Source organism: Labeo rohita, chromosome 15, assembly GCF_022985175.1.
Source record: "Labeo rohita strain BAU-BD-2019 chromosome 15, IGBB_LRoh.1.0, whole genome shotgun sequence".
Classification (NCBI taxonomy): Eukaryota; Metazoa; Chordata; class Actinopteri; order Cypriniformes; family Cyprinidae; genus Labeo; species Labeo rohita.
Window position 1 is genome coordinate 3,511,277 of NC_066883.1, and position 26,197 is coordinate 3,537,473.

The 26,197-nt window shown below is 33.9% G+C and overlaps 1 protein-coding gene and 1 long non-coding RNA gene across 2 annotated transcripts; one reads left to right on the forward strand and one right to left on the reverse strand.

The window, feature by feature from the left end:
* The first annotated feature begins 387 nt into the window (after window positions 1-387).
* Window positions 388-22,694, forward strand: LOC127177450 (natural cytotoxicity triggering receptor 1-like). The gene is made up of 5 exons (XM_051129735.1): window positions 388-418; window positions 6,801-6,836; window positions 8,432-8,701; window positions 22,009-22,242; window positions 22,663-22,694. The coding sequence occupies exons 1-5, from the start codon at window positions 388-390 to the stop codon at window positions 22,692-22,694; spliced, it is 603 nt and encodes a 200-aa protein (XP_050985692.1).
* On the reverse strand, window positions 13,164-14,407 carry LOC127177142 (uncharacterized). Its single transcript, XR_007829188.1, has 4 exons — window positions 14,332-14,407; window positions 13,584-13,672; window positions 13,433-13,502; window positions 13,164-13,259 (listed from the first exon to the last, which is right to left on the reverse strand). It is a non-coding gene; the product is annotated as an uncharacterized LOC127177142 (long non-coding RNA).
* Window positions 22,695-26,197: the final 3,503 nt, after the last annotated feature.

Here is a 26,197-nt window from a genome sequence, read left to right on the forward strand (position 1 = left end):
TGTTTGATTTTAGTGGCATTAACCAATGTGAGAGCAGCAGTTTATCACTAGTTTCAGTTTATTTACTTTCAAAGAGTTATAAATACAGTTAATATTACAATTACAATAAAGATCTATAAAAGTATTGTTTACTTTTCCTTGTTCATACAGGAATATTACTTTATGGAAAATTGATGCTGTTCAGTTTGATACTGACAACACTGTGACAACATTTCTGTCCAAAACTTGCATGTTAGTCAGTTTAACTGTTAGCAACATTTTCTCTAACACATGAGGTGCATTTGTATGTGTTTAATGTGTGATTATGTTGGATCTGACTGTAGGTATCAGGAAGTCTTGAGGTTTTAACAGTTTGTGTCTTTCACCGTCTGTCATTACTCGGTCAGTATGGAGCTCAGTCAACTTCCTCTTGTGTTCTGTGAGTATTGCTTTTCCTGGATGTATTTTGCTTTTATATTGTGCTTGATTTAGTGTACCTTGACTTTTTCTTTTCATACTGCTCTCAGATTTTCAAATCCAACCCTAGACCATGATATAAGAGGAAAAAAAGATCTTGAGTAAGCAGGTGTGCAGTTAGTGCTGTTTGTGAAAGAGAAAAGCACTTTGCTGTATTTGTGTCAGTCTGTTTGTTCAGTCAGATTATTTTTTGTGCTTTGTAACAGTGTTTATTGAATCAGTTCTGTTGGTTTGTTTTGTGCAGATGCTTAGACATTCACTAGTACACAGTTAGTAATTAGTTACTTTATTGCTCTTCTTGTGATCAGACTGGAAACACGTCTCGAAACAGGTCTCTCTGCTATAGGATGAAATCTGTAAAATATCAAATATCATATTTTGTGTTCATCTGGACACATGCACACTGTAAAAAATTTAAACGTAAAAAACAGTGAAATGCATGGCAGCACAGGGTGCCAAACATTTACCATTAATGGAAATAATAGTTAAAGACCGTTTTTTAAAAAACGGTCAAGAACTGGCAGAAGCAGCTTCCAAAGAAAAGCTGTAAAATTAATGACAAATATCCTAATTTTTTTTTTTTTTTTTAGTTGTTATTTCATAGGTATTCTCTGTAAAACAAAGCTTTTTTTGCAGTTAATCACTAACTAACAACAGCACACATACAAAAACTAACTATCATCACATCAACAACTCCACAGTTACAGCCTTTAAACAAAAAGAGATGCAGCATAACAGCAACATTTTCTTGTCCTTTCCTGGACTAAAGCACACGCTCTACTCTTCAGCACAATGGTAACCCACTAAAATCAGACAACAGAAACCCTTTAAATCCCAAAAGAATATTAAACACTAACAGATCTGTCTAGATGACAACATCTTCACTTAATACAAACCAGTCTGACTTTGTTTCTTTCATACAAAACTTATTGAGAATTAACTGAGGTTTAGATGTTGGTGTTTACTTGAAATGAATAAAGTTCGAAGTCACCGTTGTGGAGATAAGCATTTGCTTTAGTTGTTCTTGATTTTCTTAAAAGTTTTCTTTTTTTTTCTGGTTGCTGTAGCTGTGCATTTCTAAAGCACATTGTTATAGAAAAACCATCCCATATCAAAACATGTTAATTAACATGGATTTTTTTTATAATCATAAAATCTCACTTTATTACTTCATGAGAAAACTACATACGCAAGAACATGTAGAGTCACAGACATGGAGAATCTGGATATGAATCTCAACAATGGTGACAATTGACAAAATCACAAAACAAGCTTTTTATTGATTGTCACCATTGTTGAGATTCATGTGCTGATTCTTGATGTTTGTATGTGTCAAAAAGACTTGGTTTTCAATAATATATAAAAGAAGAAAAAAAAAATTATTGTCATTATATAGTAGAACAGCTGTGAAATTGCAGAACATAAAACTAACATACTCTGTAATGATGTTTTTGATATGCTAGCGATGAGAAGTTTGGATCATTTTACGGACTCCGACATTTGAGTCTCGTTCAGCAAAATGAACAAATCTTTTTTTGAGTGATTTTGTTAATTTCGTTCATTTTAACAAAATATAATTAAGATGTAACGTTGTACCTCCCTAACACATCTACTGCTTACACAAACGTTGATCACACTACAAACAAGACAAAACTATAATGCTATAAGAAACAGAAAATATCAATTCATTGTTTACTTGGGTCTTTAGTCTATGATTCGCTCACCTCTCCTCTTATCTGACAAGTTTTCGGGTTCGAGTCGTTCGTTCATCATGTGACAGCCCCATAAGAACGAACGACTCGTTTAAAAGACTCTAAACAGTTTAACTAATTCCAGTACAAAACCTAATAGGATGTTGCGCATGCACGACTGAACGAATCACTGCCCAAGATGACTTGTTTGCACCAAATCACATTAAAGACTTGTTCAAAAAGAACAAAACATTTAAGAATGACTCATCACTATGATATGCTCAGTGCGCAAAGCTACTATGATCAATAAACTGTTGACAGTTAATAACCAAATCTATCTGAGAAGTTTTTCTGTACTAGCTCTTGCTATAACACTTGTGCCTTAAAACACAGAGTTACAGCAACCAAAGAAAACCTGAATTTATAAAGTCAAGGATCAAGAGCACAACTAAAGCAAATGCTTATCTCCACAATGGTGACTTCAAACTTTATTATTTTCTAGTGTTGTGTCCGAGTCCAGTGTCGAGTCCTACTTTTTAATCAATTTAGCAGAGGTGGGACTTTCAAAGAGTTAAAGTTAATAAGATAATTAAATGTCTAATTAAATGATGATTGTGCATTAGTGATGAACACCTGCTTTTATTGAGAATTACATTGGGTCAGATGTTGATGTTTTATTGGTTAAAATGATGCCACCATCAGCGAGATCAGTGTGTGCTTTAGTTGGACTCTTGACATCCTGTGTCAGATCTCTTTTTAATAGTGTATGTGGTTTTATGAACAGAGTGATCAGTTTTCATGAAATGGCATGGAAGAGCTGGCGAAATTCCAGTTGTTTTGTCTGTAAGGTCTCACATGATCAAATCTTAAAATCTTGAAATTACAACAAAAAAAAAAAAAACATTGCGCTAGTGGTTCAAATCAATACATTTTAAAAATATATAATGCAAAAGCATCTCCAGTCATAGTTAGAGACACACAGATATCAAGAACCAGTATATGAATCTCAACAATGGTGACAATCAACAAAATACTTTGTGCTGCAATGCATGCTGGGTAAAACCATAATAAAAACTCCCATCAATGCACGGTATTAAATATATATAGTCACCACTGTTGAGGATGTGGTATGGGCTTATGTCTAAAAGCCTGAACTGTTGTAAGGTTTTTTGTTTTTTGTGTGTGTGTGTGTGTGTTAATACATTATAATCAGACTTCTTTTGCAGTCCAGTGGTCATCTGATCCTCTGTAATTCTCAATAACAGCAGATGTTCATCATTAATGCACAATCATCATTTACTTAGACACTTAACTATCTTATTTATTTATTTCTTTAAAAGTCCCACCTCTGCTCAACTGATTATAAGCTGGGACTCACATTGGACTCACACATAACACTATTGAATGCCATGTCCTTAAACCAAAAAACAGACCATTTTATGCTTAGCTACAAACAAAAAGAGCAAACTCATCTGCTATTTCAGAATGTACAAACACCACTTGCTTGTGTTTGTTATAACAACAACACAAAAACAGTTGCTTTGTAGAAACATTTTGTTCAGAAGCAACAAAACCTTTTGATTTAAAGAAAAAGGGGGGGTCAAAAGCTCAACTAAAGCAAATACTGATCTCCCTGATGGTGGCATCATTTTAACCAATGAACATCAACATCTGATCCTCTGTATTTCTCAACAGCAGATGTTCATCATTAATGCACAATCATCATTTACTTAGACACTTAACTATCTTATTAATTTATCTCTTTGAAAGTCCCACCTCTGCTCAATTGATTATAAACTAGGACTCAACATTGGACTCGACACTGGACTCGGACACAACACTATTATTTTCAATAAAAACATTAACATATAAACATCTGTTAATTCTCAATAAGAAGTTTTGTATGAAAGAAATAAAGTCAGACTAGATGCTGAGATCTACAGTAGTCAACATTTGAAGTGGATCAAAACCTTTCATTAAATTTGTCCTAAAACCAAAAAGAATACCCGTTCTTGTCTTAGGACAACTTTGATTAACTTTTTTTGATCCACTTCAAATGTTGACTACTGTAGAGATCTGTTAGTGTTTCATGTTCTGTTGCTGTCAGTCATGTGATGTTTAAGTAATTAATTAATTAGTTAATGAGTTAATTTCACAGTGAAGGTGTTTGTTTGTAATAATTTAGGAAATGCCTGTAAATTAACAGTGTTGTTAACTTATTTATATAAAGACATTTGACTTTAATTTTAAGGTTTTTGTTTGGCACCCTGTGCTGCCAGTCATTTGACCGTTTTTTGCCTTTTGTTTTACAGTCGAGGTGTTTGATCATTAAATTCAGGAAATAGCTGTAAAATAACAGTGTTTGTCAGCTTATTTAAATAAGGAAATTTTACTTTACTGCCAGTCATTTGACCGTTTTATCATCTAATGGATTTGTTATTGTATTAATTACAGATTTTTTTTGTCATTTTACATTATTTGTTTGTAATTTAAGAAAACAGAAAACATACTGTATAAAAATACAGTAGTTTTTCAGTATAAAAAATGTGAATTACTGTGATTTGTAATTAATGTCATAATACTTAAAATAACAGCCAAGTTTTTAATTTACAGATAGTTCTACAGAGTTTTGACTGCAATTCAAAATAAAAGAAAACAACCTGAAAAAATCATAGTTATTTCCCGTAAAATCACATTTTTTTTTTACAGTGCAGTTTAATAAAGCTTGGGGCCCTTTCAAACAATATGTCAGGGAACATATTTCATTGTCAGACATGGACTGAATCTTATTTCTAACATTTTTGTTTTTGTTTTTGTTTATCAGTTAAACTCCATTGTATGATACTGATTGTGCATTTTCATTGTTTTCCTAAGCCACACTTCTATTCATTTTTTTATTTTTTTTTAATTAGTATTATTATTATAATTGATCTATTTTTGTATTAAGTTGTTAAGTTGATCTTTTTTTCCTGTTTTGTTTTCTTCATCTTTGTAACATTGTCAAAAAACTCATAAAGTTATACAAAAAATAAATAATAATAAACCTGAAGAAATTATACTCAGCTGTTTTCAACATTAATAATAATGATGATGATGATGATGATGATAATAATAATAATAATAATAATAAATGTTTTTGAGCAGTAAATGGACTCATAGTGTGACCTAACTTCATCACACATGGCCTTTCCCTCTTGGCTGTATTTTTCTTAAATAAATAATGACACAGTGTGATATTTCATGTGATGATGTTTATCTGAGGATTTATTTTCCACATTTTAAGACCTGCCAAGAACCAAATATTTTTTTTATTATTATGTTCTGATACAGAAAACCATGAAATTCAATAGGGTGTCCTAACTTTTACACATGACTGTATATATATATATATACACACACACATATATTTGTTGTTTTACTGTAAAAAAATTTCAGTTCAATTACTATTCTTGTACAGAAATGTACATAGGAGGTCACGAAAGAAGAGCTTTAGTTTTGAATAACTATGCGTATATGATATATCCAAAAATATAATAATGGTAAAGGTGTTTGCAACATAAGACAAATGTTTGCTTTTGTGATGTGTTAGTGATATTTTGAATGCAGTGCTTCATTTTGCAAGAGATGTGAGCCATTTTGTATTTTGTGTGTGCAATTCTTGGATTTGTGTGTAAAGTTTAAAAAAAAAAAAAAAAAGAGGCAGTTTTGAAAATGTGTGTAAGCAGTTGAACAAAATAGTAAGATGAATATATTGACCAAACACAACACGAGACAAGAACTGCAGCCTGATGAAAGTATTTATTTCTCACTACTGTAAAATCCTGTATTACATCATTACAATTAAATTTTGCACAGAAAATCAGAACATATTCTAAACACAATATAGTACATAAACTATATTGATGAGTGTTGTGGCGAGGTGCTGGAATAATAGAACCAGTTTGTGGTTGCATTAGTCCAATAGCCTGTCCAAAAATGTGAGTATGTGTAACATGTTGTAAGGATTTATTTTAACATGCTGATGGTGGACACCATTCTGTGTGATTGCAGCATTTATTATGAAGTTAACACCACGTTAACACGGACATTCAAAATGTTTTTCCCTATTCCTTTTTCTCTACTGCAATACTGCCTTTCCTTTTTGTTGAAGACAAAAATTCACCTGTTGCCTTTTTGTAGTACTTACATCTTGATTGTTGAGTTTAGTTAAGCACCGAAGTGTCTGTACACCTGATGGACGTGTTTGATCAGTTGGTTCATGTGTGTAGTATTTTGGAAAGCAGTGCCTTAAAATGGCAAAGAAGAGACATCATGTTGATTTCTGTGTCTAATGTACAGAAGTGTGTTTAGTGTCTCACAAAACAATGTGTGTAGTGTTTTGCAAAAAGTGTGAGGCTGAGAATTGTGTACATTTGGGCTGAGATTTTGGTCCCTGGGTGTCAGATTTTTACTAATTGTGTGTTTTTAATTTTAGTGTGTAATCGTAAAAAAAAAAAAAAAAGATTGTAACAGAAACCTGTTGTGAAGCTGAGACACATTTAAGAGTAAAATTATGGTGTTTTATAAACAAAGGAAGAAGAATACACCTTCATATGGCTGATATAATATACACAATATCAGCTCAATGCTCACATTTTCTTTTTGTGTTTTTAGTGCTGATTTCAATCATTCACTCTGGACAAACTAAAGGTGAGTGAATTTCATCACATATTTACACATGAGTGTTACAAACTAGCTGTGAAAAGAGTGTTATGATATTTGTTGATAATAAATACATCTTTTTAACAACACAGCAAAAAGCCTGGTGTCAAATTAATTCTCCTTGGAGTTTATTTGACTCCACACTCAAGAGTGTCAAATGAACACTAAAGCGGAGTTAGAGTTAATGAGATAATTAGTGATTAATTAAGTGATGATTGATCATTATTGAAGACACCTGATGTTAACAATCAGACTCACCAAAAGAAACAATCACAATTTTTACGTCACTATTACAGTGATCAGTGTCTGTATTAATTGGGCTCTTCATCCTTAACATTAGTTTTTGTTTGGCAGTTACAACTATAATAGCCAAACAAGCCACAGCTATGTTTTAACATAATAATATTTGATTGGAATCATTAAACTTCTTTGGAGCCCACATAAGTCAGATCGGACTTTAAAACATTTCAGTGCTAACAAAAATTCAGAAGCACGCTTTTATTTTAGCACACACACAGACATCAAGAACTAGTGTATGAATCTCAACAACGGTGACAAACATATTCAGATGAACAGATCAGCCCTGAACATCACAAAACATTCTACTAAAAAGTCACATAAAAACAGCAAAAACAAAAGACAATAATAACAATTACAAAGACAATTCAGCTCATAATTTATTCATGCTGCAATGCATGATGGGATCCATGGATGAGTTGGCTACAATATGCTTTTTTGATGGTCACCGTTGTTGTGATTCTCACACTGATTCTTCATGTGTGTGTCTTAAATATGTTTTACAGAAATTTTGATCAAAATAAGATTTAAAAATAGTTGTCTGATTATAGGTTTTATGTTGTTTACAGGATATATGTAACCAACAACAAAAAAAAAAAACTTCAGTTTTACAGGTTATTTCATAAAGTTGCAGTAGAACATAATGAAGACTGCATGATTATTTTTCTGTGGTCTGTGTTTACAGGATTGATGTAACCAATAAAACAAAAAAACATCAGTTTTGCAGTTTATTTCACAAAGTTACAGTAAAATATAATGAAGACCACATGATTATTTTTCTCTGGTCTGTTTGGCTGTTATAACTCTATTACAACAGCCAAACGAAATCTAATGTTAAAAACTTAAGTGTCAGGAGTCCAAGTAATATGATCATCACTTAATTAATGTGTAAAGTAAATAACAGTAATTGTTATTTCATTAATTTTTACTCTGCTTCAGTGTTAATTTGACACTCTTGAGTGTGGAGTCAAATAAACTCCCATGAGAGTTCATTTAACACCTGCTTTTTGCTGTGCAGTTTCTTCTGTGTTATGACTAGAGGAACAATTTACAGTAGCAGTGACAATACACAGTTCCTCACATAATGAATTGCTCTGAGAAATTAGTGAACGTTTCATAAGACACTAAATAAGTGACTATAACAGCTATAGATCAACACTTCGGTCTAACCTGATATAGCATGTGTGTTTTGCAATAAACTGTTTATACAGTAAAAACAGCTCATTTTATTATTTTATTATTATATTGTCACATTATTTTTATTATGAATTGTTGTCAATGTACAGAAAAAAAAACAAAAGCCAAAGTGACCATTAAACCTGATCAACATGTGTTCAGAGGAGAGACAGTCACTCTCAGATGTGAAATAAATGGTGAAGGAGTCACTATCAGTCACTGGTATAAAGAAGGTTTGACCAGTGTTTTTAGCAAACTAAAGGAACACACATTCAGTTCTGTTACTGAGTCTGACGCAGGTAAATACTCCTGTTATGGATCAGCAACACAAGGATCGAACTGGTCAGAAATAAGTGATGCAGTTACACTGACAGTATCAGGTGAGTTTGATCATCTCTTCATACACAAACACACGTCTAATGTGTTATTAATGAGTGATTTCTTTTCAGCTCCCAGCAGTTTTCTTAAATGGGTCATTGGATGCCCATTCTACATGAAAAGTCTATAACCTACTTTGTTTAAAATTTCTCAATGGTAATGTAAAACAACACCCTTTTTACCTTGTCAAAAACAGCTCTGTTCACAGCGACCCGTTTTGGTGCATGTCCCTTTAAATGATAATGAGCTACTGTTCACCCCGCCCCTCTCTTCCATTCTGAAGTCACCACTCTTATTCACGCAATTCAAAAATGATTAAAATACATTTATAAATGACTTATTAGTCATTAACAAACACCTTCAGAAACCCTCAAGAAAACCTTAATATAGTACATCTATAGCAGCAGTTAAAGAGACACATTATTTACTGAGTGTTAGGAAGGAACAGCAGTTTACAATAATTAAACTAAATAATAAATTTAAATAACTGAAATAATAATTAAATTAATAATTTAAAATAACATAATTTCTAACCAGTAAGTGGTGCTGTGACCAAACGAAAGGCCAATGAGAGCCACAACATTTATTTAAAAATAGAAAAATAAAACTCCCTCGAAACATCATGACTAATTCATAGGGTTTAATTTGCCAATGATTGTAAACATCCAGCCAATAACTGAGGCTTAGTGTAACAATTATTATTATTATTATTATTATTATTATTATTTTAAAGAGAAGCAGAAACTGCTGACAACATATTTTACAATATCTGATGAGTGACATCACACAACTCTGGACTTTTGGCAGTACCTAGAATAAAGTCCACTAAAGGAGGCGTTTGGCTCCAACACTCTCTCTGACTGTTAGGGTTGTGTACGGGAAGGAGGAGCAGGGTAGAGGAAATAACGCCAACATGCTTTAATATATATAACCCAGACAGGGAACAAGAACAAGCAGAAAGAGCAAGGAAAACACACACTAACACAACTAAAACTAAAATTAAGAACCAACAAGGAACGAAGAACTGAATCAAACTTATATAGCCAGGCTAATGAGACAAGGACAGGTGTAAGTGATTAAACAATGACGTCATAATAAGAAACGGAACAGGAAAGACCAAATAAGGACACAAGAGGGAAAAACCAACGAAACAGTCCACAGGAATGTGACACTGACACACTCTGTCTGTTTAAATCTAGATTAAAAACACATCTCTTTAACCAATCATTCACATAATGTATCTCATAATCTTGTACTTTAGTTATATCTGATCAAATGCTCATTATCTGCCTGGTTTTTGAACATATCATTTTTTGCTTGGAACAGCAGAAGATCTGCGATGACCAAACACCTGAGAAGAGATGATGCAAACCCTTCTGAGGACCTCAGATGATGCCAACCCTGAATACATGTTGAGCAGGTTTAATGGTCACATTGGGTTTTGGTCTTTCTGTACAATGACAACAATTCACATTTAAAAGAATGTAATAAAAAAAAAAATATAAATAAAAATAAAATGTGTTTATATCATTTCCTATTTCACATGAATTATTTTATTCTATGTTATTATTAATGTAATATTTTATTATTATTATTTTATTTATATGACCATAAATACAGTAAAAATAATAATATGAAATATTATACTTAAAATAAAGTTTATCTGTTAATTTAAAATGTAATTTATTTCTGTGATTAAAGCTGAATTTCCATCATCATTACTTCAGTTTTCAGTGTGACACGGCTCTTCAGAAATTATTCTAATATGCGGTTTTGCTACTTAATTATTATCAGTTAGAAATAGAAATATTCTATTGTTTTCTATATTTTTCAAAAGGATGAATTTTGCACTCATTTTAATTTTCGCAGATAAAAAGATATTTTTGTCCCATTTTGAATGATGTCCTGCTCTTATCTGTATGACTGTAAATGACAGAGTATTAAGTTGTTTCCGCTGCTGAGGAAAGTTATGTTAAAATAAATCTTGTATATAATGGCACTAATTTTAAATAGGCTAGCATATTTTTATTTTGCATGGCTACTTATATTTTTTATTCTTGTTTGTTTTCTGAATACCATTAATTTAAGGATTTGCCATGAAGTGAGGTGAAGTAAATGTTAATGTTTATGTGTGCAATGACAGTGCGGAGAGAACACACAATGACTTGCTCTGGAAGTTTAATTAGCAGAGAAAATAAAACACATCAATTATTTGACAACAATTAATACCCAATATTAATGAAATAAACTTGTTATGACTGTTGTGTATTTACACTTCACTACTGGTCTGCACTAGACAGGGCACGTTTATCTGCTCAGAGTTTATTTAACACATTGCAACTTATTGGAACTGTATGAACTATATGTTAGGCCTGCTCACCTTGTTATTATCTGATTTATTTATTTATTTATTGGAAATAACTAAATAAATAAATAACTACATAACTAACTAACTAAATCAATAAATGCCCTGCTTGCACTTTTAAGGGCAGAGAATCATGACTTTCACTTTTTTTTTTTTAATGTCATCAAACCCTGCCAACTAATGCAAAGCATAAGTAAATGTATGTCTACAGAGAAGAAAGCTCTGTCTAGGCTCTGCCCAGGTACGGGTTTTGTTGAGCCATCGTTATTTGTGGTTGTTTGATGAGAAAATGTTTAAATGTAGTTTCAATAAACACGTGAATTATCCGTTCAACTGCAGCAGCGGAGGACTATTATTCTGCACGAAACTGTGGAAGAACTGACGGCATGGTTTGATATTTCACTGACCACATGTAGAAATCGAACAAAACAAATGTACGAATGATACACAGATTGTTCATGATCTAGCTTCACCTCCAGAAGAAGAGTTTTTTTTTTGTTTTTTGTTTTTTATAATGAATATTTGCAAATAGTTTTTCTTAATAATGTGCTAGTTAGCAAGTTCCATGATAAATGCGGCTAAAGTTAACAGTCTCACGCTGTGTCTACACCTGACGTGATCTCATTCTGTTGTGTGTGTACTAATACAAAGTTCAATTTTTAGTATTTTTATTATTAGGATTAACCCCATGATGTACCATCTCGTTTTCAAGGGGGTCCCAGAATACAATGCAATACAATCACAACATAAAACAAACAAACAAAAAAAACCCCACAAATTAACAATACACCTTTAAACAACACTAAATGCAAACGATAATAATAAAAAAGCACCAATTGACTTTGTCATGTCCACTTAGGCTCGCTGTCAAAAATGTCAGTGTGAACACTAACCAAACTAACTGAAGTATGAACACACCTTTAAAGTGCCATGTTTTTGTATTATATTATCACAATTTTATTTTATTTATTTATGTATTTTGTTTGTTTGTCATTGTACAGAAAGACCAAAAGCCAAAGTGACCATTAAACCTGATCAACATGTATTCAGAGGCAGAGGTGTCAAATCCAGGTTCCATGAGTAAAAGTCCTCCCCAGTATTTTGTTCCAATCACCTGGATTTGCTAATTAGCACAGTTTTTCAGCCAGGAGGTCAGAGATGGGACCAAATCATTCCTTTCGAGTCACAAGCAAGTCTCGAGTCATATCCCAAGTCCTCAAAAAGTTCAAGTTAATGAGATAATTAAGTGACCAATTTAATGATGATTGTGCATTAGTGATGAACACCTGCTGTTACTGAGAATTACAGAGAATCAGATGTTGATGTTTTAGAGGTTAAAATGATGCCACCATCATGGAGATCAGTGTGTGCTTTAGTTGTGTTTTTGACTTCCTTGATCTCCTGCATTAAATCTTTTTTTTTTTATTTTTTTTTTTTAAGAACAATGTGTATTTGAATATCTGCACAACTTAAACACACACAGACAACATAACAACACTGGTGACAGTCAACAAAACGCTTTATGCTGCAATATATGCTGGATTTACAACATAGGATGAACTCCTTGTAGTGTTTTTTTTTTGTAGTTGTGCAAAAGCAAACAATATTAAGCTGCAGACTAGCCTGCTGCATCGACAGTACCGCACCCAGAGTCCCGCATTCTCAGACCCCTCGTTTTTCGAGACAGCGCCTCCTGCTGTTCGGAAGATCGTATAACACCCTTATCCAAATGCCATTGAAAACATTAGAATGCAATATTAAGGTCTCTTTTTGTTTAAAGTTATCCAAATAAATATTTGCGTTCCCTGCTTAATGCATGTGCCAAAAAAAAAAAAAAAATTCATTGTGTTCTCAAACTAACTAATTACCCAGTATTTATTTTTTGAGCGTGGGTGTAATTGAAAGGAAATTACTGATGCAACCGATACAAATACAAATTGAACTATCATCCGAAAAATATTATGTGACATTATATTGCTACAATGTTTTAGTTTGTTTTTGTACAATGTTTCAAATTCCATTTTTTTCTTTCAGCTCAACATATAATGGTCTAATTAACATTATACCATGCTAACATTACAAAACCTGTTTTTTTGATATTTTGAATGTGAAGCAAAACTCAAATAATAGACAAAACACCAATAATGAACAATTCTGTACTTTATTTAACGATCACCTTAATCACTGTCATCTTGCTGTAAACAGGACAAAGCAAAGAAAAAAGGAAGAAAGAATTGTGTTAGTGACTTTATTTTCGTCTTCAATTGAATTAAAAAAAACTCCTCATTTATAAGTTGCTTTGGATAAAAGCATCTGCTAAATGAATAAATGTAAAATGTAATGTAAATGCATAAGGTAAAATAATTACTTTCTGGGAGGCAAATGTTGCTTCTTTTCTCATTCTTTTTGCAATCACCCGGTCAAATTCCTCAACTTCACTAAAATAAAAGATGAATGCCATTGTCAAAAATATTGTGTAATAATAATATTTTTTTTGCAAATGCAAATTACAAGCATACCTAGGGTGATAAGTAGGGCCACGAAGGAACACCTCCTCAGCCTCCTGCCAGGATAATGCCTGCAGCTCACATAGGCCATGAATGATGGCCTGTCCATATAAATAAATACATTAATTAATTAATGTATAAAACATTTCATATATGGCAATAATAGAAACAATCCAATTGACAAAAAAGGCCAAATGACACATTCTAACTCACATGTTAATACCATAGACTGGTTAATACATAGTGAAGGCATAGCAAATTTGATTATTAGGCAACTGTAGCCTATGAGTTGTAAATGGCTGGCAACAACTTCATATCACAGTAAAATTAATATTGATCCATTTTAATACTTACGTTTTAAGAACTAATTTAAGTAGTCTATATAAATTATATAAAGTAAAATAATTACTCTGGCATTAATTAATTCAATTTATAGTTTTAGGAGAAAAGTTCCGATAATTAAAAAAAGGTAAATCTGATTAAATAATTAATGATGACATTCTTTGATATTAACACACTTAATGTATTTAATTGGTCTACTTTAATGTCAACTACATTTAATCAATTTTTTTAAAGGCTAACGTTAGCTATCAAAATATTTTCAGGGAAAAAAGGCAAAAAAACATACATTAACGGCTCAAATTTTGTTACAAACTATCATTACAAATATTAAATAGACTGTTCATATGTTGGTGTATCGATGAGCTATAAAGTAGTTTGATTAAAAAAGAAATCATTGAATAAAATTGACGATGCTCACCGTGTTTCGGTTCTTCACGTGTTTATCCATGTGTTTATCCGATCCAATTTGAAAGGTGGCGCTGTCTCGAAAAACGAGGGGTCTGAGAATGCAGGACTCTGGGTGCGGGACTGGAGATGCAGCAGGCTCCGAGTCTGCAGCTTCATACTACTCGCAAAAGCTGAAAGTCTATCAAATAGATACCAATTCATGATGTTCATCCAAATTAGTTACAAGTAGAGAGTATAAGATAATCTGCTATCACAAGCTTTTGATTCAGTAACGCACAAGTGTTTGCCGTAAAACAATATTGCAAACGCTTAGAAGCAAATTACATTAAATTACTCAAAGGGTCAAGAGACAAACTGAAGCACACCTTGACCACAATTATGGTGGCATCATGATCTTTCTTTCTTTTAATTCTCAGTAAGAGATTCTGCAGACATAAAATAAAGTCAGTCTGGTTAGTAATGAGTGAAGCTAGTGTTGCTGTCTGTGGAGCTGTTTAATCAGATCTTGAGAGATTTAATGTTGTTGTTTTTTTTTTGTTTTGTTTTGTTCTTTCAGTTGATTTCATCCAAGGCTGTGTCTGATGTCAGCTGTAGTTCTTGTTTTTGTCTTTTCTTCAGTGATGCTGCTTGTTGACAGCAGGTGTTCATCACTAATGCACAATCATCATTAAATTAGTCACTTAATTATCTCATTAACTTGAACTCTTTGAGGACTTGGGATTTGACTCGAGACTTGCTTGTGTCTCGAAAGGAATGACTTGGTCCCATCTCTGACCTCCTGGCTGAAAAACTGTGCTAATTAGCAAATCCAGGTGATTGGAACAAAATACTGGGGAGGACTTTTACTCATGGAACCTGGATTTGACACCTCTGCTAAAGTTATAAAATATAGATGTGAACCATTACCCTATTTTTTTTTTTTAATTGGTTGAATGAAAACATATTTTACTACATCTACATCAGTTGTTTTACTTTTCCAATTTGTTAAACTATAAAATTAAGAAAAAAAAAAAAAAATGCAATATTCTGTTTTATTTTAATTCAATTCCAAATGTTAATTTAAAAACACAACAAAACATGATTTTTTTCTGAAAACATTTCCCCATAAAACATGAAAACACTAGTTTAACAAACTTTTTATGGTTTTATTCCACTCTGAGTTCACAATATTGGCAGTACTGAATTTTAGGTGCTAACTCACCTTTTCTGAGGTTGAGCATTACCTGCTGAATAAAATATAAAGTGCTTTTCATACACTTATTCCAGGTGCAGGGCATAAATCAGTCTGAAAACAATGGACACAGAAGGCCTGAGATCAGTCAGTCCATCCATTACAAAATTTTCTTCCAAGATGATTTCCACTCTACACTGTAAAAAACAATTTGTTGAGTCAACTTAAAATAATTTGTAACCTGGCTGCTTTAAAATTTAAAGTTCAGTCAACTCAAAAAGTTTGTTCAACTTGAAATGTTAAATTATACTAAGTGACCACTTAGATATTTGAGTTGAATCAACTTAAAATTTTAAGGTAGCTGGGTTACTTACCCATCTGTTAAGTTTAGCAAACACAAATATCTAAGTTGTTACTTAGTGCAGTTTAACATTTCAAGTTGACTAAACTTATTTTAGTTGACTGAACTTAAACTTCTAAGGCAGCAGGGTAACAAATTATTTTAAGTTGACTCAACAAATTGTGTTTTTAATTTTTTTACAGTGTAGATGGGTTTGACCTGTGGAATTTTTTTTCGATCAATGCTGAGGATTCGTACTGGAGTCTGTTATGTCAGCTGCATCCTAACAGAGGAAGAAACAGATTGACAAAAATATTATCAAGTCAGTTAGATAATGCTGTTGTCAAATACTCAAGATCATATGCTGCATTCACACCATGTTCTACTTGGAGCTGTTCGTGTCCTTGGACTGGGAAGTGTGTGTTTCTATGGCTATCAATGCCTAAATTAATTCAGTCAGATACAGTGGCCATGTGGTACAAATAGAAGCTCTCAGAAAATTCCCAGTTTACAGATGGTAATTATGAGTTCTACAAGGGCATGAACACTTTTCCCAAGTTAGAATCTTGTAATTATGGCCATTACAACATAGGATGAATGCACTTACATTCTGGTTTACTGTAAAAAAAAAAGATGGCCTTTGAATTATCATCTGGGGGATGTCTGGCTTGTCACTGACAACTTTTCTGTGAAGAGCAAAAGTTCGTAAAAGAGCAAGTTGTAAGGGCATCTGACTTAATGGTTTGCATTTAATTGTGCAAAGCACAGTAGTTGACCTTACTTAGATATATTTAGTTATCTTAGTTGCTATACTTACTAGGTTTTATGAAGTTACAGCTACTTTTAAGCAAGTAAAACAGTTTACTTACTTGCTTTGAGTGATGTTTACTTAAAATATTCAAGTAGCCACAAAGGAAACAATGACATTAATAAACCAGTGAGAGGCAGCAGTGCACTAATATGTTGCTAATTTGCAAAATAACAACAGAAGAACAGAAGTGTCTTTTTTTTTTTTTCTTTTTTTTCCAGTATAGTAGTGATGGGTCGTTCTTGAACGATTCGTTCATTTTGAACGAATCTTTAATGTGACTCGGGACGAACGAGTCGTCTCGGGGGAGTGATTCGTTCAGTCGCGCATGCGCAACATCCTATTAGGTTCTGTACTGGAATTAGTTCAACTGTTTTAGAGTCGTTCGTTCACCTTATGGGGCTGTCACGTGATGAACGAACGACTCAAACCCGAAGACTCGAGAGATGAACTAATCAATTCTCTTTCCGGCTCAGACTACGTTGGTTAGCTAATTGGGCTGTCAGGTGATGAACGAACGACTCAAACCCGAAAACTTGTCAGATAAGAGGTGAGGTGAGCGAATCATAGACTAAAGACCCAGGTAAACAATGAATGAATCTTTTCTGTTTCTTATAGCATTATAGTTTTGTTTTGTTTTAGTGTGATCAACGTTTGTGTAAGCAGTAGATGTGTTAGGGAAGTAAAACGTAACATTTTAATTATATTTTGCTAAAATGAACAAAATGAACGAAATGACTCGAAAAAAGATTCGTTCATTTTGCTGAACGAGACTCAAAGGACCGAGTCGGTAAAATGATCCGAACTTCCCATCACTACAGTATAGTGATTAATGTTCCCTATGGTTGGGCACTTGGAAATTTGTATTTCTTGTTACAATTTTCTTCCTATTGATGAAGCAACACAACATAAACTCATAGTTTTTGATTTCAAGGGAAAAAAAAATAAGTACATTGCTTTGAGAAAGTAACCTTCTAATTAGCAAACGTAGCTAATACATTTTGTATGTTTACTAATGATCTTTTACAATTTCATAAATATTTTGAGAAACTTTATTGGCTTGACATAATCTTTTAATATTTGTTGTGATGTGCTCAACTCACAGACTTCAACATTCAGCATGTGAATCACAACAATGGTAACAATTCAATTTTATTTATTTTTATAAATTGTGACAATAACCATTTTATTATTTTATTTTATTTTTTTGTTGTGCTACTACTGACACAAGTCAGTAAATAAAATTAGCAAATAAAAACAACAACAGTAAAACAAAGCAATTGCATAATTTATTCATGCCGCAATGCACTCTGGGAGTCAGTGAGTAGCTATACTAAGTCAAGTGTAAGCCTAAAGAAAATGATTAAATACCCTCTACAGTTCTTTTTTAGTTACTAGAACTCTCGTGTAAGTAAACTATACTAAGCATTTGTCAGTACAACATACTATTCCTATTTCATTTTACTTAGTTTTTTTAAGGCAATCGGTTTGCATGCTTTTTTTTAAGTAAGCCCAACTAATTAGATTTTACAGTGAGTGTGCTAGTCAATAAAGTGATCATCCTCAGAGTCAGAACAGGGGGCTGTTTCATAAAACACCTAACAAATCGATCGGGACTAAAGCGGTTTCATAAACGACAATGTAAGTTCAGGCAATCTCACTAAATTGATCCGGATTCAGTGAGTCAAAATAATGTCAGCCCTTATGTCGATCATAGATCAAATCGATACTCCATGCAAACAGCAATACATTTGTATTGTTTAATGCATTTAAGACGTTGTGTTTTCCCCAGTGCATAGCGGACATGACACACAATACATTGAATACAGTCGGTTGTAGCCTATATTTTTATTTATTGGATTTATTTAAGTTGCATTTTTTGTATACTTTTATTTTTAGACAGGTAATAAAGTGAAATAATTGTATGTGAGAGAGTCAGTGGCAATATCAATGCATTCCTATTCATAAGTGTTACAGGAACTTACCTTAGCCTGACAGTTAAATTTACTTATGATAAATTTGCTTTCTGAAACCAAATCAAGTGACAATAAGTCAGACAATAAGACTAACTGAAATAAGCCTGGCTTATTTGGTAAACCTGTTTCATGAAACAGCCCCCAGGTCTCAGTTAATCCACAACATACAGCTGATCTGGAGTTTTGGTATGAAGGTGGCATAAGTGTACAGTTTTTGTGCATAAAGTGATTTTGTGCTACTGTATGTACATGTCTGATGTAAACAAGGAAATTGTTCCGTTCTTGTATAAGTTCTATGTTGAATGTAGAGACAGGTTTTCACAGACAGGGCTTAGCTTAAGTCAGGACTAAGCCTTAGTTAAATTAGGATATTTAAATAACTTTTATAAAAATGCCTTAACTTTACTGGTTTGCATCTTGAGACAAGACAATGGCATTGACATATTTTAAAATGCATGGGCGTTGGAAGCAAAGTAAATGTGGGTGGGTCCTCCCCCTAAAAAAAATTACTGGAGTATATGCCATTTTCTGTAACCTGGTGCTTTTTAATTAATTGAATAGACCGCCTTGCGTTATGTATTACCTTTGCCCACTAACGTGACAACATTACAAAAGACAGCAGTTTTATCCCGTTTACAGTGGCGTAAGAGGTTAAGCAAATAACCACTATTTTTTGACGCAACGACCCGAGTTCGCGTCCGACTATTGCTGAAATCGTTCTTCTGCCTTTTCACATCTCAGCTTACAATGGAAACGCATTTGTATTCGATAAAAGAAAAAATGAAGGAAATATTTGAAAAGTTTTAATAAAGTATCGGGTAGGATTTGGTGTATCTGAGCAGCAGATACGCTCAGATGCTTTATTTACTTTGCTGTGTTTCGGGAGTGCAGCAGGTGTGAATAACTAGTGAAAACACAAATTGGAGTTTAATTAACATGCAGTGGTGTAATGCAGGGTAACTAGTACCAGTAGCTAAATCAAATCATATGTGAGTAAATGCAAATATTCCCTAAACACCCAGTAAAGACAGCGATGCAGTCAGGACCGTGGCGCCCGCTTCCTTTGAAATATGTTTGATGATTGCACCCCTCCACCCCACCACCACAAAAAATGATACCACCATCATGGAGGTTGATGTTTACTGTAGTTGGACTCTGGATCCTTTTTGAACTTGTAAATGATTAGCTTCTAAGCAGTGGAAACACCAGCACATTTTTAATCAAATCCTGTATGTGATAGATTACACTTTCTACTTACAATGCTTCTGAATGATCATCAGAAAAAATTCTTTCTTTGTGGGTTACTGACTGAGGTTCAAGAAAAAAAAATCATATGGTCCTATAATACTGAAATAATGAAGTGCTTCAGCTCAAGCTTTTAGACATGAACAATTATTTTACGATCCGCAACAATGGTGACAATAAATATTCATACTGCAGAGCATCCTCAGAGTTATGTACTATGGTGTTACCCAGCATACATTGCAGTTTAAAGTGTTTTCTTGATTGTCACCATTTTTGAGATTAACATGTTGATTCGTGATGTCTTTGTGTCTGATTAATACAACAAACAATTAGCTCATAAACTTAAAGTTTAAAATAAGAAGATACCAAAAAAACAATTACTTCCAGTATAGTAAAAACACACCCACAATGACTGACTTGCATATGTATATGTATATACATATGTATACTTTCTACACAATCAATGTGAAATACTATACTGAATCTAACACAGGAAGTCAAGGGTCAATAGCTCAACTAAAGCAAACCCTAATCGCCATGACGGTGGCATCGTTTTTAACCAATAAAACATCAACATTTAAATCTCTGATAATTCTCAATAAGAGCTTCTGTCATCTCACATAAATAAAGGCAATCTGTGTAGTAATGAGTGAAGCTGTTTGTGAAGTTGTTTAATCATCCTCTGCCGAGATCTTGAGAGATTTAATGTATTTTACTTCAGTTGATTTCATCTAAGGCTGTGGCTGAAGTTGTAATTCTTGTGTTTCTCTTTTTTTCAGTGATTCTGCTTGTTAACAGCAGGTGTTCATCAATAATGCTCAATCAACACTTAATTAATCACATAATTATCTCATTAACTTTAACTCTATGTCAGTGTTACTTTAACACTATTTGGAGTGGGACCAAATACACTGTGAGCAGTGTTGATTTAACACTGGGGATTTTATTGTGTATAGTTTTTTTTTTTTTTTTTTTTTTTTTTTTTTTTTGTATTATTTTATTAATTTATTGTATTTATGTATGCATTAGCTTCTTATACTATTTAATAGCGCTTGCTATGGTGTATGTTATTATATTTTAAAGAAATATGTAGTTGGGTAATTGTATACACTTAATTATTGTCCAAACCAACTCCTAACCCTTAACATACCCTTAACATTAGAAACCCGATTGAAATATTTAACCTAATTTATTTCAATATATTCTACATATATTCTGGTTTTAAATTCAGTTTTCTTGTAAAGAAAGACTTGTATCTTTGCGAGACTTCAGTTCATTACCCGCAGCACAGCGATTCACGTCTGATGTGTGACACGCATTGGTATTCGCATAGTTTATTGGTACATTAATAAATGTAAGATAATTTAAATGCAAATGCTAATTTACAACATTCAGCAGAACAATGAACTGTTTTGCACAGCTAAATAGGCTAAATGGAGATCGACACTGCCTCGAACACAAGTTCACACCAGGCCTTACAATAAAAATAAGATGGAAAGATAAAAAATGAATAGTTTTTGTTTTATGCTTAAATCACATTCAATGGTTCCGACGCCCATGAGACAGAAGTATATTCATCCGTTTTTGTATTTATATCGTTAATTAACTTGAACGTACTCTTTCAAACAATAGCCATGTCTCAAAACCTGGTACATTATTGCACTCACCATATTAGCTCCACCATTGTCTCTCCTCCGCTGAAATCGCGGCTGTGATATGAGTAAAACCAGGTTACACTCCTCACAAACAACTTCGACTGGAAAAAAAAGGAGTAGGCGAAAAAAACGTAAGGTTTTCTCGCTGGTCCGGCGTTCAAGCACGGGTCTGTCCGCTGAGGCGAGTGAGAAAACCAACTAGCTAATGGAGAAATGTCCCATCACTGAAAATGTACAAATTTTCGGGTGTTCTTCTGCCGAGTGAGTCTGTGTATTTAGGTTAGGGGTGGTCTGGGGAGAAAGTGACAGAGGTTTTTCAGGTTTGATTAAAAACCCTGGATCATCAGCTATGTGGGTGCTTACATTAATAAAGCCTCAAAACTGCCATGTGAGATTTTGCATTTTTCTGATCTTTATATTAATAATTTACCAGAAGACAAAATCTTCTGCTGGAAAACTTTTATAACTTATGATCCATCTTTATATTGACAGATTTTCTTACACCTATTCTGACTGTTGAGCCACGGTATTTACTGTTCACTGGAGACTCAGTTACTCTGAGATGTGAGATGCTTAAGTCACAGAATGGATGGGAGTTTCTCTGGAGAAAAGACTCAAACAGTGAATCTACTGGAGCTGCAACTAGAACAATCAATTCTGTGAAAGTCTCTGATGGAGGAAAGTACAGCTGCAGAGCACGAAGAGGAAGATACTACACAAATTACAGTAAACCAGTAATAGTGACAATATATGGCAAGTATTTATTATTTTTTTGTTAGTTACATAATGCACATGTAATTTCATAAAACACTAAATAAGTACTATAGGTAACAACATTTCAGGTTTGTTACAACCTCTCATTAAAATGGCTCGAAAAGAGAGATTAGGTAACATAAAAGGAATGAGGAAACGATGTCACTGTTCAATTCTATTTATTCACTCACTCAACGGATAACGACATTAACGAATTTAGCAACCAAATAACAATTAACATAATGGACAACAACTAACAAGGAAAAAAAAAACACAATAAGAACACACAAAATAAACAAAGGAAAAGGACAAAGTTTGCTGTGCTTGCCACAAGAATCAGTCTCTCCTTTTCTCCTCCTCGTTGGCGTCTTTTAACTACTATCTGGTAATCAGCCTCGCTACAACAAACAGGTGCGTCCACCTAAAAGAAAGAGAGAGAGCGAGAGAGAGAGAGAGAGAGAGAGAAAGAGCGCGCCTACACGCTCATAGAGATAGCGTAACGCCAAGAAAACAAGGGAGGGGCGACAAAAAGTAAACAAGATCCTGCTCAAGTCGCCGACCGTAACTCCCCCACCTAAAAAAAACCGTGAGTTTTAGTAAATTTTAGTGGAGAGCATGCAACAAGTCCAACAAGCACAACTACAACACATTAACCGCGCGAAAGCGCATCTGCAACAACATTGTCACTGCCCTTCTTGTGCTTAATCTCCAAGTTGTACTTTTGGGCCATCAAGGCCCAACGCATTAAGCACTGGTTATGGTTATACATGCGTGATAAGAAAACTAACGGATTGTGGTCGGTAAAAACCACAACAGGCACAGAAGCAGATCCCAGATAAACATCGAAATGCTGTAGAGCCAACAACATCGCAAGCTTCTCCTTCTCAATGGTTGAATAGTTCAACTGATGCCGATTGAACTTAGTGGAGAAGAAAGACACAGGATGGAAAAGCCCGTCAGCACCATCTTGCAAGAGGACAGCTCCTGCTCCAGTCGCACTTGCATCCACCTCTAACATAAACGGTCGTGCAAGATCAGGTGACGACAACACTGGGGCACTACAAAGAAGAGATTTAGCACACAGGAAAGCATGTTGACACTCCTCCGACCAACAGAAAGGTGTTTTAGGACTACACAAAGCAAATTTTTACAAAAGCACCTATAGTACCCGGCCATTCCTAAAAATCGCCATAACTCCCGCCGTGTGGTGGGAACAGGATAAGACAGAATGGCAGTCACTTTAGCATCTATTGGTCGCACCTTCCCCCGGCCAACCTGCTTACCCAAGTAAGTGACCGTTGCCTTCGCGAATTCACACTTTTTTAAATTGAGTGTGAGAGAAGCAGCAGAGAAACGATTAAAAACAGTCTGTAACGTTACCAAATGCTCAGTCCAGGTGGAGGAATAAATCACCACATCATCCAGGTATACATTACACCGATCGACATCTTTTAAAACTAGTTGCATTAAACGCTGAAAAGTCGCGGGCGCGTTTCGTAACCCGAAAGCCATCCTTGTGTACTGAGCAAAGTGATCTGGCGTGACAAAAGCAGCAATATTAGATGCACGCGGAGTTAACGGGACTTGCCAGTATCCTTTCAACAGATCTAACTTCGTGATGTACTGTGCCGAGCCAAGACTGTCAATGCAATCTTCGACTCGCGGCAATGGGAAAGAATCAGGCACCGTCACCGCATTCACCTTTCGAAAGTCGGTACAAAATCTGACCGAGCCGTCTTGTTTCGGAACCAAGACACAGGGAGAGCTCCACGGACTTTGACTAAATTTAGCAAAGTTATTCTGCAGCAAATATTCCACTTCTGTTTTCATTGCGTTTCTCTTGTCCACAGAACAACGATACGCGTGCTGTTTAATAGGTGAAGCAGAGCCTACATCGATATCATGCTGGAGAACAGAAGTACATGAAGGGACATCATTAAACAACACAGGATAGCTTTGAATTAATTCAACAATGTCCTGTTTTTAATGAACATCTAGATAAGACAACTGTTGTTGTAGAGAGTTTAAGAAGGCAGAGTTATTCAAACACCCTCCAGTGAGCATCTCACTGTACACTTCCAATCCATCATCATCACTCTGCGCATTAAACACAGACAAAACAGGTTCTACCTTCTCATTCGATGCCTTCACCTCGGGATCGTTAATTGTGACAGCAGCGTTGCTAGATCGTTCCGAATACGATTTCAACATGTTCACATGGCATAAATGCGTTTTCCTACGACGGTCTGGAGTATAAATAATGTAATCAGTGTCACTCACCTTACTTTTTTTTATCAGAACAAGGTACATTGAAAGCATTCAGTATTAGAAACACTGTCAAAGGCATTCATTTTTCATTTTTTACCCACAGAATCGAATCCAACAGAAAACTGAAAAAAAAAAAAAAAAAAAAAAAAACAGATACAAAACTGTTTTGGGGACAAAGATGAGGGCTCAAAGTTGGAGGAGTACATTCTTCTCAATATAAATTATTAAAGGATCCCATGTTTTGTAAAATGTTCTAGTTGACCCTTTGAGAAAATATTTTATTTTTTCGGTTTTTAAAAATGACATTATATCATTAAACCATAGTGACAGTTTAGGTGTCATTGGTGATTTCCATTCTAAAAGAATTCTTCTTCTAGCTATTAATGTTGCAAATGCCAGGGCATTTTCTTTTTCTTTAGTTATATGAATATCGTCACTTGTGACACCAAACAGAGCCATTATTGGGTTAGGGTGAATTCTTAAATTAAATGCAGAGTTTAAAATGTCAAATATTGAAAGCCAAAATTGTCTCAGTTTAGAACATGACCAGAACATATGGGTTAGATCAGCCTTGCTTGCATTGCAACGATCACGTTTCATCTGTATTTGAGTATATTTTAGCCAGTTTGGTTTTACTATAATGAATACGGTACACTGTAAAAAATTGCACTGTAAAATAACAGTAATTTACTGGCAGCTGTGGTTGCCAGCATTATACTGTTATTTTATAGCTCTCTACCGTTAATTTACAGCTCTTCATTTTTACAGTATGTTACCATTATTATACCATGTGGTAACTCATTTTATTTTGGAAACCGATTGCTTCAAACCATTTGAGTTTTAAAAAAACTATTGTTTATATGGTGTTAGTACAGTGAACTTATTTAATTTGAGTCCACTAAGAAGACATATTTCTTAATATAAACCCGCAAACACTTAAAGTGTAATAAAGAAGCAATCGACTTTTACTCAAAACTTTATAGATTGTCATTAACTAACAATAGCACAAATTTGTGTAATAAAGTGCTTAGTAAAGAGATTGTCACTATATCAGCAATTCCACAATTACTGTCTTTAAATAAAGCAGCAAAACATCAGTACTTGTGGCTCATCATTGCCTGAAGCACAAGCTCTACTCTCCAGCACAATGGTGACCCACAAAACTAAATTAAACTGACAGATCTCTCTTGTACAAAAACACATCAGTTAGGCACAATCAAATATTTACTCTCCCTACCAGTTAATGACTTTGCATAATTGTTTTTCTATGAACATTCACTAATATTTTAGTGAAAATAACTTGATTTGCTTGGTAAATCTGACTGTTATGTTTTACAGTATATTACAGTTTTTTCTTGAATTAACAGTAATCTACTGGCAGCTCAGTTGCCAGCATGTTACTGTTTTTCTACAGTGTGTTGCCGTAAATTAATTACAGTTTATTACTGTTAAATTACATTTCATGCTGGTTTTTTTCCATCGTACATCTTTAACTCTTTAAAACCCACAGCAAAATCCTCAGTTTTAAATGAACACTTATAATGTGTCAACACTACAGAGTGTTTGAGTAATACTGAATTAGTGCTGAAGTTAATGAGATAATTATATGATTGATCACGTTCTGATTGAGCATTAGTGATGAACACCAGCTGTTAACAAA

Coding starts and splice junctions, on each gene's coding strand:
- LOC127177450 (XM_051129735.1), top strand. CDS start 388: ATGGAGCTCAGTCAACTTCCTCTTGTGTTCT. Junction 419..6,800: donor TCAACTTCCTCTTGTGTTCT/GTGAGTATTGCT, acceptor TTGTGTTTTTAG/TGCTGATTTCAATCATTCAC. Junction 6,837..8,431: donor TCACTCTGGACAAACTAAAG/GTGAGTGAATTT, acceptor GTCAATGTACAG/AAAAAAAAACAAAAGCCAAA.